We start from the raw sequence: 17,171 nt of genomic DNA on the forward strand, positions 1-17,171 counted from the left end.
CTAGTTTATGTTTTCCACTTCCTGTTGAAGTGATTGGGTGTCATGGGGATTGGATCTTGTTCGTCCCTAGCTGCATTATCCAGGCTCCATGCAGCTACTGTACATACAGTACTGTACCATCATCCTGCCTGTTTCATTTGACCATCTTCATATCCACTGATTGATTGAATATTGACGACCTTTTAAGAGTACAGGTAGTATAACTGCTTAACCCATTCTGACCTGAGATCAGATTCATACGAGGTTTCCACTGGACACACACTGGTCTGATTAACCCATTCTGACCTGAGATCAGATTCTAAAAATGTCAGTCGTTCTTGTCGATTTAAAAAAAATAGCAGACCTACAAGCTCATAGCGCGCCACTCGGTGGCGCGCTATGAGCTTGTAGATCTGCTATTTTTCAATAGCTAAAGCATAACATGATGCCAACACCAAAAGGGGTTCCCGTTCAGAATGGGTTAAAACATGACCAAAACAAGGCTTATTGTTTCCAATGTGATCCATTAAACATTCAGCAATCAAACAGTGCAACAAAAACAACCACACAACAATAGAACATCTAAATGTACTCGGGTGTTGTATTTTAGGTGGTATTACGTATATGTAATTTCCTGTACTGTATGTACAGTAGCGTTGGGTGTTTTAGTTTAGGTTATTTGTTTGACCTTGATCATTGTTTGAGAATTGTCGTGTCGCTTCATTGAATGTGTTCAATGAAAGGTAAAAGTGTCCTGCATGACACTTTGATCAATCGATCATGTACAGTTTAAATCCATGATAAAAAGGCGAAAGGGCCTTTCTGTGTGGAGTTTGCATGTTCTCCCCGTGTCCCCTAGGGTAGGTACCCTCACAAAAAACATGCATACTGGTCTCTAAACTGCCTCCCCCTGGCCAGCCGGGGCGCCTGATGGAGGGGAAAGGAACTGTTTGGAATAACGTGTTCCTTCCACGCGCTATACGTCCAACCAGGGAAACTCCCCCCTGTCAGGTGTAAAGGAGCAACTTGGACACTCAGGCATGAAGGAAGCATGAGTTCAAGTCCGTTGCTCTCCCCTTGTTCCCCATATATGGGGACTAGGTTGGCGGAGGGTGTGTAGAGCCCAGGGTCACATTAGATCTTTGACACAGGGGGTGAAAAATGGGTTACAAAATCGTGGGATAAAAAATATAAAAAATAAATAAGAAATACGACAAAAGAAGGTTGGGGACGTTGAGGACGTCAGAGGGGGGAATTTAGCAATTAAAGTCCAATTTTGAATTACCACTCGGTGGTAATTCACTATAAATATATAATCACTATATCACTATAAATCTACTGTAACAATGTACACAAAAAGACACTGTTTATGTGACTTAAAGGCTGAATGAAAACGGTTGTCTGCTCTGTAAAAATTGAAACGTTTACAGAGCAGACAAATCAATTACTATCGTATCACTATCCAGTCTTATCTGTATATATGTCACCCATTCTTGAGATAAGGGACAAAACTTTTTTCAAACTGGATTTTTTTTTTTTTTAAGATACATTCAAATCAAATAGATGTATTTGTAGACACAGGTCTCAACTACCAATCTTGAGAAGGAACAGGTTTTTCGCATAACATTTCTTTCTAAAATGGGACATTTATGCACTTAATACCTGATTCATGTCAACTCCGTCAGACACACTAAAATCCCTTTTAATTGAATTTTATCATTTCAACAATAATATAAAGTCCTCAGTTATCTTATAATGGCTTTCAGTAATCAAGTTAAGTAATACAAATCTTTTAATATTATTTTGTTCCAATATCACACTATTATGAAATATCCAATTTCTCAAAACCGTCATTTCAACCTTTATTTTCAATATTATAACATGAAAACCATGTAAAAAAAAAAAAATCATCATTACGTATCATTTCAGTTGGTGTTTCAATACATAAGCACAAAATATTTGACAGCGAATTTTCTATTTCTTTGGAAATTAACAAAAACATCACGGGACGAACGTCTGACGGAGTTGACGAACATCTGACGGAGTTGACAAGTTTAACTGATTTAGGTTCTAGACCACCTAGGATCTTGATTCTGGTGACTAATCCCACATTTTCAAGGATGAGGAATACAGTGGTACTATTTAGATTTGCCCTGTGAACATGGCAGCCATTTTTCAAAATGGCCGCCAACTTTCTGTTATTTCCCAATAACTCAAGTTCTACACCACCTAGGATCTTGATTCTGGTGACTAATCATACATTTTCAAGGATGTGGGATACATTGGTACTATTTAGATTTGTCCTGTGACCATGGTAGACATTTTTCAAAATGGCCGCCAACTTTCTGTTATTTCCCAATAACTCAAGTTCTACACCACCTAGGATCTTGATTCTGGTGACTAATCATACATTTTCAAGGGTGAGGAATACAGTTGTACTATTTAGATTTATCCTGTGACCATGGATGGTAGACATTTAAAAAAATGGTGGACCTGCTATTATTTTACCAATTTACTCAGGGAATATTATCAGAATAATATAAAATCTGTGAATACATTTCTTACCAAGAATTTTCTTCACCAATGTTTGTAAAGGTGTCTACTAACATATCCCACATTGGTTTCTATTTGACCACCCTAGGGGCATGTTTGACAGCTGCTGAAAGTTGGGTACCATCAACAAACAATATAAGGCTAAATGTTTTAAATTTCATTATGCTTTAAGTAGCATGTCAAACTAGGGGCTTTTCATGATTCTGGATCCATTCCAAGCATTAGTTTTGCACAAAAAACACTACGTTGGCTAAAAACGGCCATAGCCATCATCACAGATGTGATGAGGTCAGCACATGTCGGCACATTTGGGCAAGTGGCTATGGCCAAACTAGGGGGTCTATGGCCAAACTAGGGGTCAAACTCCTTGGGCTAAATTCGGTGAGGTGAACAGTGAGCAGTGAACAGTGAGCGAAAGACTGAAGACAGAAGATTTGGCTTCAGGACCATCAGGCAGGATGTGCAGACACTGAAGGCATCAGTGTCTTTCTCTGTGTCCCCAGCATGTCAACCAAAGCAATGTTACCAAATCAAAGGAGCCTTCACCTCATGTCACCTGGGGCTGGGTGAGCAATCGTATCCTGTATCTAAACTCACAACTAAATACAGACACTTGGCCAGACTGCCGTTTGAAAGGGTCAAACCCCTCATCCTGATTGGGGAAGACCACCCCACCTAATCACACCAACCGAACAAGTGAGGTTGGGGCCTCCAGGTGGGCCAGCAGCCATCTGCACAAGACTGGGCTGGACCCTGCAGGAAAGCAATCTCCAGCCAAGACAATGTAAGTTGACTATAACAGAGCCCCAGAACACAGAGCTCAGGAGAAGGATGGAGAAACACTGGCAGGAGGCCACCAAGATACAATGCCCCAGAGACCCAGAGTGTGCCACCACTGGCAATAAGGAGATCAACTGCTGCAGCAAAGATGTCATGAAAGGCAAGTCTCCACCAAAAAAAACCCTGAACCTAATCGGGGTGTCAAGAGACCAAAGTTTCTCCCCCACAGTTCCCTGCAGTGGCCAGTGAAGTCAAACTGTGCATCTGTACCTGAAAGGGGCAAGTCAAAGGCCAGAAAGCCCACCTCCTTTTAATGTCCTGTCAGTAGAAACTCAACCTGCACCTGAAATAAGCCCTTACCTCTCCCAGAGAAAGATCATCCTTGAAAATGTAATGATTAGTCGCCAGAATCAAGATCCTTGGTGGTCTAAAACTTGAGTTATTGGTAAAATAACAGCAGGTTGGTGGTCATTTTGAAAAACAATGGCTGCCATGGTCACAGGACAAATCTAAATAGTACCACTGTATTTCTCATCTTTTAAAATGTATGATTAGTCGCCAAAATCAAGATCCTAGGTGGTCTAAAACTTGAGTTATTGTAAAATAACAGCAGGTGGCGGCCATTTTGAAAAAGAAATGGCTGCTATGGTCACAGGACAAATCTAAATATTACCAATGTACCCCACATCCTTGAAAATGTATGATTAGTCACCAGAATCAAGATCCTAGGTGGTGTAGAACTTGAGTTATTGTAAAATAACAGCAGGTGGCGGCCATTTTGAAAAATGGCTGCCATGGTCACAGGGAAAGTCTAAATTGTACCACTGTATCCCTCATCCTTGAAAATGAGGTCTTAGTCACCAGAATCAAGATCCTAGGTGGTGTAGAACTTGAGTTATTGTAAAATAACATCAGGTGGCGGCTCTTTTGTAATATGGCTGCCATGGTCACCACGAGACAAATCTGTGATGGCCCCATAGCCAAAAATGTTCCTTAAGGCATGCTCTAACTGTGTGCCAAATTAGAATACTGCCCATTATTCAAAAACAATAATTTTATTGTTTTAGGAACACTTTTGTCAACTCCGTCAGATACACGTCAACTCCGTCAGACACAAAATCTGACGGAGTTGACGTCTGACGGAGTTGACAAAATGGCATTTGTTTTCATCTTAACCCTCTTTAGTACAATGTAGCCATTTTGTTTTTGCTTAATTTTGTTAGCTAAACCTAACCCCTAAACTAAAATAATAAACATTATTTTTGAATTCTTAACAAAGATCATAATAATGTCCTGACGGAGTTGACATGTAAAAGCTGTGACCACATTGTTATCAACATTGTTTGTTTAAAATATCAAACAATTGAATGCTTGTCAGACCAGGTACTCCACTGTTGCAACAAATATAAATGGGACTTGGAAAAGGAGTCTTCAGGCTAAATCTGTCGACAATATTTTCTGATTAATTTAAGACTTTTAAAAAAACCTGACGGAGTTGACGGAGACGTGGGACGAACATTTGATATGAGATATTTAATAGAAAATATGAATTAAAATTAACTGTGTATATTATTTGCTATGTTGTTGACAATCTACTTTAATTTAGTATGTATATTTATGTGATTGTGACAGTATTAGACACTTTTTTGGCAGTTTGAAATTGTGGCCACTTGCTGGGGACAGGCTAAATACAGGCCTTTTTGGGTACAGGGCCTGCTTTTAACTAATTCAGATGGAATATGAAAACAATTATAATGAAATTAAGGGCATAATAATACACAACTGTATTACACTTAACTTTGCAAGTGCTTTTATTTTTATGAATTAATTTATTTTTTACATAAAATAAGGCTCTTATGTGTGGGACATGTTTTTTCCACTTTTGTCCCTCATCTCAAGAATGAGTGATGTATAGATGCTTTCCATCAGCATGTGTTTTGCTCGCATGTTATCCTAGATACTTTTAATAATAATGATGATAGCTCAGATTTATACTACTAGTGCTACTTTGTACTGCTTCTTTGAAGCCCTTAATTGTTTTCTTTGCACTCTTTTTACTTGGCCACGAACCCGGTCGTTTGTTGAATGAGTCGGTCGGTGTAATGAGTCAGTAATGAGTGCGTCTGTGTGAGCTCGCCACCATTGGTGTGTGAATGTGGGAAGTGAGGACGCTGGCGTCGACTGTTCGCCGCTTCACCTCCCAATGTATGAATGAATGAACCGTTGTAAAGTGCTTTGAGCACTCGGAAAAGCGCTATAAAAATGCAATTTATTATAATGATTAGGGTTCATGCCCCCTAATGCCCCTTAATTATTGCATTGTTGTGTGTGTCTCTCTGTGTAGAAGAGCATCTGCTAAACGCATACATCGTAAATTGTTTGCTCACCATGGACTTTCTGTTAGTAAATGATCATTGGACCAGACGGGTTCACTTACCCTTTTAGAGGTCTGAGGTCGATTCTATAAATGTCTTCTAAATCCTGAAGAACCTATGTTTCTATATCAGTGGTTCTCATACGTCTTCATGTCAAGGACCCCCAAAAATATATGTATTTGGCCGCCGACCCCCATCTGAAAATATGTTGTTCCAGGGACCCCCCCCCTCCCCCAGAAGCAAAGATTTGAGTTAAAAAACGTTAGTAGATTTGCACTACATTTTCGCAAATTAAAAAGAAAATGGCAGACCTACAAGCTCGTACTGCGGCACAGAGTGCTATGCGCTATGCGCTTGTAGATCTGCTATTTTTCCATGGCTAAAGTATAACATAATGTTTAATAAAACACCTAAAGGGGTTCCCGCCCAGTATGGGTTAAATAAAGTGGGGATAGTTAGTTAGTTAGTTAGTTAGTTAGTTAGTTACTTTATTGACACAAATGTATAAAACATTGGGTCCAAACAATAATACAAAAAGGTACAATACATTAAAATATACAATACACAATACAGAATCCCTTTACAACAGGAGCTTTCTATTGCTCCACAAGTGACAGGCAGGCATGTAGCATATTATGCAAAGTCTCTCTGTTAGTGCCCACAAAGAGTGAGCTCAAATCAATACCCTCATGTCCATATTTCACTCTGATATCTTGTGTGAGAGGACACACCAGTATGTGCTGTTCGCTTTGTATACCAGTCTCACATTGGCCAAACCGCTGTTCAGGTGGTATGCGGCTCCATCTTCCCATTTCCACACGCAGTCTATGAGCGGACAACCGAAACCGTGTAAAGGTTATCCTCAAATAGTCCTCAATGTAAGGTGTGCTGCTGGTGCTGGTATAGAGTGGGTGAATAAATAGATCTGGGTTGATGGCTTGGTATGTCTTATATCTTGTTCCCTCTTTGGATTGTAATTTATGAATCATGTCCCTTCACTCATTCTCAATATGATCTTGTTTTTCCATTATCTCAGATAAATGAGAATACATGACTTGGTTGGTTCTCCTTTTTCAGCAGATACACGAAAGCATAAGCGTATACTATAGAATAGATGCATGCATTGTTTTGAAGAGAGTGTCCTTTTTTCAAATTTCACTAATAATAAAACACTCTCAAATTCTACTCAGCGCCGAAATATGGCTGCAGCTGTGTAGCTCTGATTGTTGTCTCTATCCCCGTAACTGCAATGAGTGCCTGCACAACCAGAATTTCACCCATGTTACTTGTAATGTGTTGTGACAATAAAGTCTGATTGATTGATTGATAATGATATTTCCCCCCTTCCTTCCCTCCTTTCCTCCCTCCTTTCCTCCCTCCTTTCCTCCTTCCCTCCTTTCCTCCCTCCTTTCCTCCCTCCTTTCCTCCCTCCCTCCTTCCCTCCCTCCCTCCTTCCCTCCTTTCCTCCCTCCTTTCCTCCCCTTCCTCCCTCTTTTCCTCCCCTTCCTCCCTCCTTTCCTCCCTCCTTTCCTCCCTCCTTCCCTCCCTCCTTCCCTCCTTTCCTCCCTCCTTCCCTCCCTCCTTCCTTCCTTTCCTTTCCTCCCTCCTTCCCTCCCTCCTTCCTTCCTTTCCTCCCTCCTTTCCTCCCTCCTTCCCTCCTTCCCTCCTTCCCTCCCTCCTTTCCTCCCTCCTTCCCTCCCTCCTTTCCTCCCTCCTTCCCTCCCTCCTTCCCTCCTTTCCTCCCTCCTTCCCTCCCTCCTTCCCTCCTTTCCTCCCTCCTTTCCTCCCTCCTTCCCTCCTTTCCTCCCTCCTTCCCTCCCCCCCTCCCTCCCCCTCCCTCCCTCCCAGACGGGCTGTAAAGCTGCCGTGGTGTTCTTCCAGTATGGCGTCATGGCGAGCTTCTTCTGGCTGTTGGTGGAGGGGCTGTACCTCCACGCCCTGCTGGCCGTCTCCTTCTTCTCGGAGAGGAAGTACTTCTGGTGGTACATCCTGATTGGCTGGGGTATGTTTTCACTATAGCGATGATGTCCCGATGAACTTGTTTCACTTCCCATCCGATCCCAATACCTCAATTTCTGTGTTAGCCGATACCGCGTAGTACCGATACCGGTGTCGTGATCTCGTGTTGTGTGTGTAGCTATCTAGCTATACATCTCGTGTTGTGTTTATAGCAGACTCCTCACTCAAATTGCAGTTTGGGGCAACTCAAAAGCAAACTCCACATGTCCCATGCCATAGTGTCAAACCCTTCCTTACCCCTGTGTTGGATCTGTGGTTAGACTGGCATATTCATCGATACCGATATGACTCGATATGACAAATAAGGGCCGATCCGATAGTTTTCCCGATACAGATACAGTATCGGGACATCTCTCTAGTTTTCACTTAATTTTTATTGATGAAAAGACAAACAAAACAAAACAAAAAAAAAACCCAATACGAATAGATATAGATAGACAAAAACAAGGCTGCATTTTTCATATTATTACAAGATACATTCATTGAAATCCTCATGCTTTATACATTATCGTTAGGCTGAGAGAAGAGATCCCACTTTTCCCACTTTTTATAGAACTTATCCTCTTGTAGTCTTAAGTATGAATGTTAGTTTTTCCATAACATGCAGTTCCTCAGTAATGTCCATCCAATGTTCTTCCGTTGGTGGGTCCTGTTGGTACCAGCGTCGTGTGATCGCTTTCTTACTTGTTGCTACGAGGATCTTGATTCAATATTTATCATGTATTAGATTGTTTTTAAGGGGTTTTCTGCTTTTATTTGGATAGTATTGGAGACTGGAGAGATACAGGAAGCGAGGGGAGGGAGAGGTTAGGGAGTGACACGCAGACAGAAGGCTGTCAGGCTCGTGATTCGAACCCACGACTTGTTGTCAGGCTACGTTAGAGCCTGTGTGGCATGTGTGCCTTAACCGCTAGGCCCTTGGCACCCCCCCACCACTCGTAATGATTTACAAGGATATGTTAAATGTTAAAATGTTGTTTGCTCAAACTCACTTCCACTCCGCCTGCAGTGGGTTATAAAACAAGAATACATCCAAAAGTAAATAAAGTCTATTTATTTTGATTACTGTTGATGGATGGTAATGGCATGGTCTTGTCTTTACATCTGCATTTGATTTACATCTTGTAGACAGTTCTACATTAACGTTGTTAACTGCAGTCAGCAGCCATCAATAATCCACTCTTAAGACCAGATAAAAAAAACTAATTAAAAAAGCCTTCTAAATCCTGACAGTTTTCTGAAAAACCTATATGTTTCTATGTCAGTGGTTCTCAAACTATTTCATGTCAAGGACTCTAAAAATGATATGTAATTGGCATATTACAATTGGCAATTGATCCCCATCTGAAAATATGTTGTTCCAGGGACCCCCCAGAAGCAAAGATTGGAGTTAAAAACGCTCTGAAAGAATATATATTCAAAAGCTTTTTCAAAAATAGCAGATCTACAAGCTCGTATAACATAATGCTTAAAACACCAAAAGGGGTTCAATGAATGGGTTAATTTAAATGTTTCAGTTCAGGGAGGTGAGGACAGGACGTGATTACAGCAGTTGATCGATCATTCCTCTAAAAAAAAACGTGAAATCAGAGAAAGAGGTAACAATGATTGAGCGCTCAGATCAGCCGACGCAGGGAAGCTGGAAGCACCTTCGCTAAACAGCGCCGGGACAACGCTCCACACGGGACAACGCTCCACACGGGACAACGCTCCACACGGGACAACGCTCCACACGTATCCCAAACTCTGGGACAACGCTCCACACGGGACAACGCTCCACACGGGACAACGCTCCACACGGGACAACGCTCCACACGGGACAACGCTCCACACGGGACAACGCTCCACACGTATCCCAAACTCTGGGACAACGCTCCACACGGGACAACGCTCCACACGTATCCCAAACTCTGGGACAACGCTCCACACGGGACAACGCTCCACACGTAATCCCAAACTCTGGGACAACGCTCCACACGGGACAACGCTCCACACGGGACAACGCTCCACACGTATCCCAAACTCTGGGACAACGCTCCACACGTATCCCAAACTCTTCTCCCTTCTGGCTCCAGAACTATGGAATGCACATCCCATTGCAATCAGAACTGCAGATTCACTCCCAATCTTCCGCCGCAGTCTGAAAACGCACCTGTTCAGACTAGACATCTCTAGAACTTGCCCTGGCCTCGACCTGGCGTATGCATACTGTAGGCTCAACTTATATATAAATTAAATATCACTTTTGGCACTCCATAGTGTATAGATTTCTCAACTTATGTAACTTAAACAGCACTTTATGTAGTATATAGTTCTCCTTAGATAGATATTCCACGGTTATGTTCTTATTCGCTTCCAATCTTCCGCCGCAGTCTGAAAACACACCTGTTGAGACTCAATCTTGCCGTAGCACTTGCCCTAGCCTCGACCTCCTACAGGGCGGCGTATGTGTACGTCTAAATGTAGACGTCTAAATGTAGACGTCTAAATGTAGACGTCTAAATGTATACAGACGTCTAAATGTAGACGTCTAAATGTATACAGACGTCTAAATGTAGACGTCTAAATGTATACAGACGTCTAAATGTATACAGACGTCTAAATGTATACAGACGTCTAAATGTAGACGTCTAAATTTATACAGACGTCTAAATGTAGACGTCTAAATGTGTACGTCTTCTCTTATGGGGGTCCCTGGCATATCTTTTCAAATGGGGGTCCACGGGCTAAGTAGTGTCAATTTGGGGGTCCTTGACATGAAAAAGTTTGGGAACCACTGCTTTAAACACTTTAGCACTTTATGAACATGAACAAAATAGATGGGTCCCCCCTGGAACTCCCTCAGGTACCCCTGGGGGTCCCCGGACCCCACTTTGGGAACCACTGCTCTAGTGTATAGTTCTCCTTAGATACGGTAGATATTCCACTGTTGTCCAATGTATGAAGCAGGGCATAGCTCTGGGTGCTCGCACAATCACTTTGCATCATCGTTTCTGTTCCTCACTGGGGAAAAAAAAAGGTTTTTGAAGCTTTCAAAAATCATTGGCCTCGACCTCCCATCCGTCTCCTCTATCTACACCATACGCACTAAGCGCAGAATTCAGAAGGTGATCGCCGACCCCTTCCCACCCTGACTGCTCTCTTTTCGCACCCCTGCCCTCAGGTAAGAGACTCCGGTCTCTAAAGTGCAATACCTCCCGCTTTAAGAACAGCACTTATCCCGAGGCTGTTCGCCTTTTGAACGCTGACCCTCTTTTCACTCGCACTTTACAGCGTGAAGCTGCTTTTGTAAAACGGTGAACTGTTATGAATTTGCTATTTATTTATTCAACATGAATTGTAACGTTTTGCATTCTTCTTATTTATTGGTCCCCCTCATATGATGTCTGTACTTTTGTATCGTGTTCTGTCTGATTATGTGATGTGAATGTGTGTATGTATCGTATGTATGTTTTTAGTGCACTGAAACAAATTCCAATCAACTCTGTTGACATGGCAATAAAGTCTTGAATCTTGAATCTTTAGCTGTCAAAAGCTATCAACCAATTGAACCCCTAGCATCGCTATTCTGGGTCGAACATTCAGCAAAAAATAGCCGATCTAAACGCTCACAATGTTGCGAGCTTAGTAGGTCGGCTATTTTTCCACGGAAGATATTGAGTGTAGCGCGAAAACAGGAGAAGGGCCTAGTACAGAGCCATGGGGGACTCCGCTCAACTACCCAAGTATGCCATAGCGCAGGCTTTCCCAAACGGTGGTGCGCGCGCGGCGCGTGGAGGACCTACAGGGGGTGCGTGACATGAAAAGGGTACTGGCGGACGGTTTATAGTGTTATTTAGCACAAACGTCAGAATCCGGTAAAACACAGTTTTTGTATCAGAGCTGCCTGACTCGAGACGGGAGAGCAGCAGCTCTCTCTCTCTCTCTCTCTCTCTCTCTCTCTCTCTCTGCACGGCCAAAAAAAGAAAAAAAGAAAAGTGTAGAAAGGCTTGATAAAATGCTGTTTGTATCTGTAGTCTCTTTTAACTGTGAAGTCAGTTTCGGCCTGACCTGAAACAGAAATGTAACGTTCGTGAGCTAGTGACATCTGTTCCCACAAAATTATGAGTTCACAATTTTAACAAATTAACCCATTTAGACCTGAGGACGATTCTACAAATGCCTTCTAAATCCTGACAGTTTTCTGAAAACCCTATGTTTCTATGTCAGTTGGTACTCAACCTTTTTCATGTCAAGGACCCCTAGAATTATATGTATTTGGCCCCCGACACCCATCTGAGAATATGTAGTTCCAGGGACCTCCCCAGAAGCAAAGATTTGAGTTAAAAACATTCACTCTGAAATAATATATATTCAAAGATTTGCGCCACATTTTCACAATTTTTCAAAAATAGCAGACCTACAAGCTCGTAGCGCGGCACTCAGTGAGCACTCGGTGAGCTTGTAGATCTGATATTTTTATATAAAAACAACAACAGGGGTTCCCGTCCAGAATGGGTTAAAATAAATGGAGTTCTTGTGAAACGATTATATAGCCAACTTAAATCCTATAGGTTGACAAACTGGATCCTTTGTATTTTAGCCCCCCAAATATGGACATGTTGTGCTTTGCAAATTGAGTCTTTATCTTTGTTTTAAGAGCTTGGACAGAATTGATAACCTACATATACAGTATATGCAATGTATTGGGTTTCTTCAGCATTCCATCGTTATTATCTAATCAAGCTTTGGTTTGTTTTTCTTGTTCACAGGGGCTCCATCCATGTTCATCACAGCATGGGTGATAACCAAGGCATATATGAACGATCCTGGGTGAGTTTGAACATGAAATAGTTAAAATGATTCCTCATTAAAGAATTCAAATGTCTTCCACCGTCCTGTTAGGTAGCTTAGTAAAGTTGGGTTGCCAAATTGCCAAATTATTTTGGGGGGTGTTACATAGTACACATAGTGCATAAATAAACTTTCCTTAATGATTATATCTGGTTTCAGTATTCATTTATGATATATTTTATTTATTATTATTAAGGTTATTTCTTTTGCAGTCGGTTTGTATTGGGGGAGGGGAGGGGGGGGGGGGTGGGGCGGCGGTCGCGAGACATGGCCAAAGCATTTCCGGGGGTCCCCAGGGGGTCCCCAGCCAAAATCGTTGAGAACCCCTGAAATAGTACGCAACAATACAAGACATCAAAGACCATGAGAGAAGAAGACCCATTTGTTTACTTGTCAGAAACCATTAGACACTTTGAACCTGGCATCCCTATTTTGGACATTATAGGAGAAATATCACTGTTGAAAGTGTGATTAAACAGTCGCTGTCTGTGTCCTCCAACAGATGCTGGGACACCATTGACGACAACCGCTGGTGGATCATAAAAACGCCCATTTTAATGACCATACTCGTGAGTCACATCTTCGGCCGCCTGTGTTTGTGTTAATAACCCATTCTGACCGGGAACCCATGTTGGTGTTAGCATCATGTCATGCTTTAGCTATTGAAAAATAGCAGATCTACAAGCTCATAGCGCGCCACCGAGTGGCGCGCTACGAGCTTGTAGGTCTGCTATTTTTGAAAAATCGAAGAACGACTGACATTTTTAGAATCTGATCTCAGGTCAGAATGGGTTAATCAGACCAGTGTGTGTCCACTAGTGGAAACCTCGTATGAATCTGATCTCAGGTCAGAATGGGTTAATAATAATGATGTTCTGTATAATGTAGAGAACGTACATGACTCTGAGTCTTCTATTGTCTCTCCGCAGGTCAACTTCTTCCTCCTCATCTGTATAATCCGCATCCTCCGACAGAAGATAAACTGTCCTGACATCGGAAGAAAGGAATCCAATCAGTACTCGTACGTTTTCAAAACCAAAGAGTGTCAGAGCCAACTTTTTTTTATTTTTATTATGCAATAAATGGTTCAAGGTCATATCTTATCCGGTTTACGTGCACCGTATAGCAAATTGCTTTGGTATGCTATTATGTTGCTGTTGAGTAGAGATATCTTTTTTGGCACAGTGCAGAGAATTGCTTCCACTCTTTGCTTTTGACTATGATGTGTGATAGAACACTTTAGGAATAGAGGAATGGAAGCGCTGCAGGGATCTGTTAGTGGCTCTTAGATAGATGGGTGCTCTTTGGTGATACAGGTAAAACCATATAGTCAAAAAGTATCCTTCCTCCAAGTAGTACTGCTTGTCAAAATGTGAATTGATAGACCCTGACGAAGACCTTTTGGTCGAAACGCGTAGGTCCTGTTATTTATTTGCCTTGCTCATCATCAAATAAACTATTTAATTTTTCACCAAAGACGGAGTGCCTTGGATTCTTTTCTTTTCAAGTCTGCAATTCACATTTTGACAAGCAGTACTACTTGGGAGGAAGGATACATTTTGTCTACAGTGAGATAGAACACGTCTGAATATCTTCTCATTAAGTCTCTCTGTCTGCTTGCAGGAGGCTGGCCAAGTCGACCCTGCTGTTGATTCCTCTCTTTGGGATGAATTACATTATATTTGCCTTCATCCCCGACCACATTCACCCCCAAGTGAGAATGGTCTTCGATCTTATCCTTGGATCTTTTCAGGTAAATGCTCCATATTGGTAGCGGGGGAGGGCGATTAGAAAAACATTTCGTCTCTGATCATAGGTAATCAGATAAAAAAGATCTCTAAGGGTACATCTGAATAATCTGAAATGTTAAGTCCTATTTAAAGGTACAGTAATGCACGTGATATTTCTTTGGTTAAAACAAAACGTTTTTTATTAACCCATTCTGGACGGGAACCCCTTTTGGTGTTTTAAGCATTATGTTATACTTTTAGCTAAAATAGCAGATCTACAGGTTCTCCCTGTCTCTCCCCGTCGCTCTTTAATCATGAACAGAAAATGCATGGGCCGACCACCTCGCCCTCCCTTGAATTGTGGGAGAGCAAATCTACTTTCCTTTTTATAGAAGATGGTTCAGTGTGCCGTATATAATATATGCCCTAAGGTTCAAGGTTGTGCTTCACCGTTTCATCTTGGGTGCAGGTGCATTAGACTAGAGTAAAACATATCTTTGTTCGGTTCACTGTTTCATCTTGGGTGCAGGTGCATTAGACTAGAGTAAAACATATCTTTGTTCGGTTCACCGTTTCATCTTGGGTGCAGGTGCATTAGACTAGAGGTACATTAGACTAGAGTAAAACATATCTTTGTTCGGTTCACTGTTTCATCTTGGGTGCAGGTGCATTAGACTAGAGGTACATTAGACTAGAGTAAAACATATCTTTGTTCGGTTCACTGTTTCATCTTGGGTGCAGGTGCATTAGACTAGAGGTACATTAGACTAGAGTAAAACATATCTTTGTTCGGTTCACTGTTTCATCTTGGGTGCAGGTGCATTAGACTAGAGTAAAACATATCTTTGTTCAGTTCACTGTTTCATCTTGGGTGCAGGTACATTAGACTAGAGTAAAGACTTTGTTTGTTCGGCTTCCTTCAGGCAATGCAGCAGCATACTAAATATAATAATAAAACCGTAAAAATATCCCTAAGGAGACGAGAAGGGAAGGAATGAAGCACATTTCATTTTAGCATTCAAAGAATCCGACCGGCTCTAATCATGGCTGCCACTTGGATATTTCCAGGTGATTTCATTCCCTCAGTTGGGAACCTTCCTAAAAAGGACTTAAATCTCAAACAGTACCAGGCTTCAGAATGCCAGTGTCTCTGTTTTGATTCCCACAGCTGTTAGTCCACCAGCCGGGGTTGTGGGGTGGGAAATTTTGTATATAGTTTTTTTAATTGGCCTAAATATATACTGTACATACATTCGTGAATTCACTTGGCTGTCGGTATTGAGCAATCTTTTTATAGGGGTTTATATGTGACCATACCATTGACTTTTTTTCCTTTTTTTTTTTTAAAGATTCTTTATTTACCCAGGGAAGTAGCTGAGCACAGGTGCTCATTTTCAGCAACACCCTGCACATAGAAACACACAGACAGACACACATGCACGCATGCACACTGCACACACACATTAAAACCTGGGAGCTGACCAGTACAACCACAGTCTTATACTGTTGGCCACTAAACTAGCTACAGGGGGAGCAGTTGGGGGTCATCCTGTGTGACATGTGCTATTTTGTGTTTTAGCAACAGTAAAAGAAAAGTGAATCAGAAACACGATGTGAAGCCACCTTTTGCCTTGGTTTGGGAGGAGTACCTGTGAACGTGTGAGGTGGACTGGATGATGACCTGTTAGATTAGCTCTGCGGATGGTTTTATTAGCGTGTGTGACTGAACTCGTATGTTTGAATAAGACAGTACAGCTCTTAGTGAGCCACTGAGCATGGAATCCAATGTAAACACCGGACACCAAACTCAAGTGTGCGAGGCACATATATTTGAGTCCCCTCATATAAGTGCATGTTCTCTAGAAATGGAAAAATATTTTTTAATTTACAACTGTTCTCAACTGACCGGGATTATCCCTTGGGGGACGCTTTCCCCCGGTCGTCGACTCTAAAATGGCTGAACTTGTGTCTGTCTGAATTTGGGTATCATTATAACATCGTTATATTCAACAAAACTATTCAGAGTATTTCCCTAAAGCTGAACTATCGTGCTCAGTGTGGCAGTAATTTTCAAAGTCACAGTTGTCACTGCAGGGATTTCACTTGTGCAATTACTGTATCTCTCTCTCTCTCTCTCTCTCTCTCTCTCTCTCTTTCTCTCTGGTTTAGGGTTTTGTTGTTGCCGTCCTGTACTGTTTTCTTAATGGAGAGGTAAGGCAGCACACACACACACACACACACACACACACACACACACACAGGTGTGCATACAAACATGATTACAAAACACACTGATTAGAGGCTCAATAAATCTCCCCTTAGTGTCCTCCCACTGCACACTACGCAGTTTTACTAATGTTTGCCCGCCTACTTCAATCCTACCCCCCCCCCCCCTGTCTCATCTCTCTCTCACACACTCGCAGGTGCAGGGAGAGATTAGGCGTAAGTGGCGCAGGTGGATGCTACAGAGGTTCCTGATTGCGGACACTAAATATCAACAGCCGTCCATCGGCAGCAACGGTAACAACTTCAGCACCCAGATCACCATGTTGAGTAAAAGCAGCCCGACGACCCGCCGGGCGTCCTCCGTCTGCAGCGGGGAGCACCTCTCCGCCATTTGAAAAAGGGAGCCCCGGATAATTAGTGTTCAGGCGGATAATATACAGCTATAGCTGGAACAATCATACTTATACTACCATGTCTCTGTAAAAGGTTGAAATGACCTTGTTGTTTCTTATCCGTGTGTGTTGCTGCTGACTGACTGAGCGTTGGAACTGTATATAGGTCGTGTATGTTTCCATTTTCTATCGCGGTTGACACACGGTGCTTCAGACCGTGTGAGAGATGTTTCATTACCTTCCATGCATTAAGGCTTTGGATTGGATGACATTCCTAGTCCTCC

The 17,171-nt window shown here is 42.1% G+C and overlaps 1 protein-coding gene across 1 annotated transcript in view; it reads left to right on the forward strand.

Moving 5' to 3' along the window:
• LOC308324902 (vasoactive intestinal polypeptide receptor-like) overlaps positions 1-16,890 on the forward strand; it is a gene marked incomplete at its 3' end in the record, with an annotated part of 40,153 nt that extends 23,263 nt beyond the window's left edge. Inside the window, exons 7-13 of the mRNA XM_080777247.1 lie at positions 7,536-7,689; positions 12,458-12,518; positions 13,042-13,108; positions 13,469-13,560; positions 14,163-14,292; positions 16,439-16,480; positions 16,693-16,890. Of these exons, the coding sequence (XP_080633373.1) occupies positions 7,536-7,689; positions 12,458-12,518; positions 13,042-13,108; positions 13,469-13,560; positions 14,163-14,292; positions 16,439-16,480; positions 16,693-16,890 (744 nt within the window). The remainder of the gene's footprint in view (positions 1-7,535; positions 7,690-12,457; positions 12,519-13,041; positions 13,109-13,468; positions 13,561-14,162; positions 14,293-16,438; positions 16,481-16,692) is intronic.
• Between the last annotated feature and the right edge of the window lie 281 nt (positions 16,891-17,171).

This window comes from Protomyctophum bolini, assembly GCF_963924005.1.
Source record: "Protomyctophum bolini genome assembly, chromosome: 12".
NCBI classification, from domain to species: Eukaryota; Metazoa; Chordata; class Actinopteri; order Myctophiformes; family Myctophidae; genus Protomyctophum; species Protomyctophum bolini.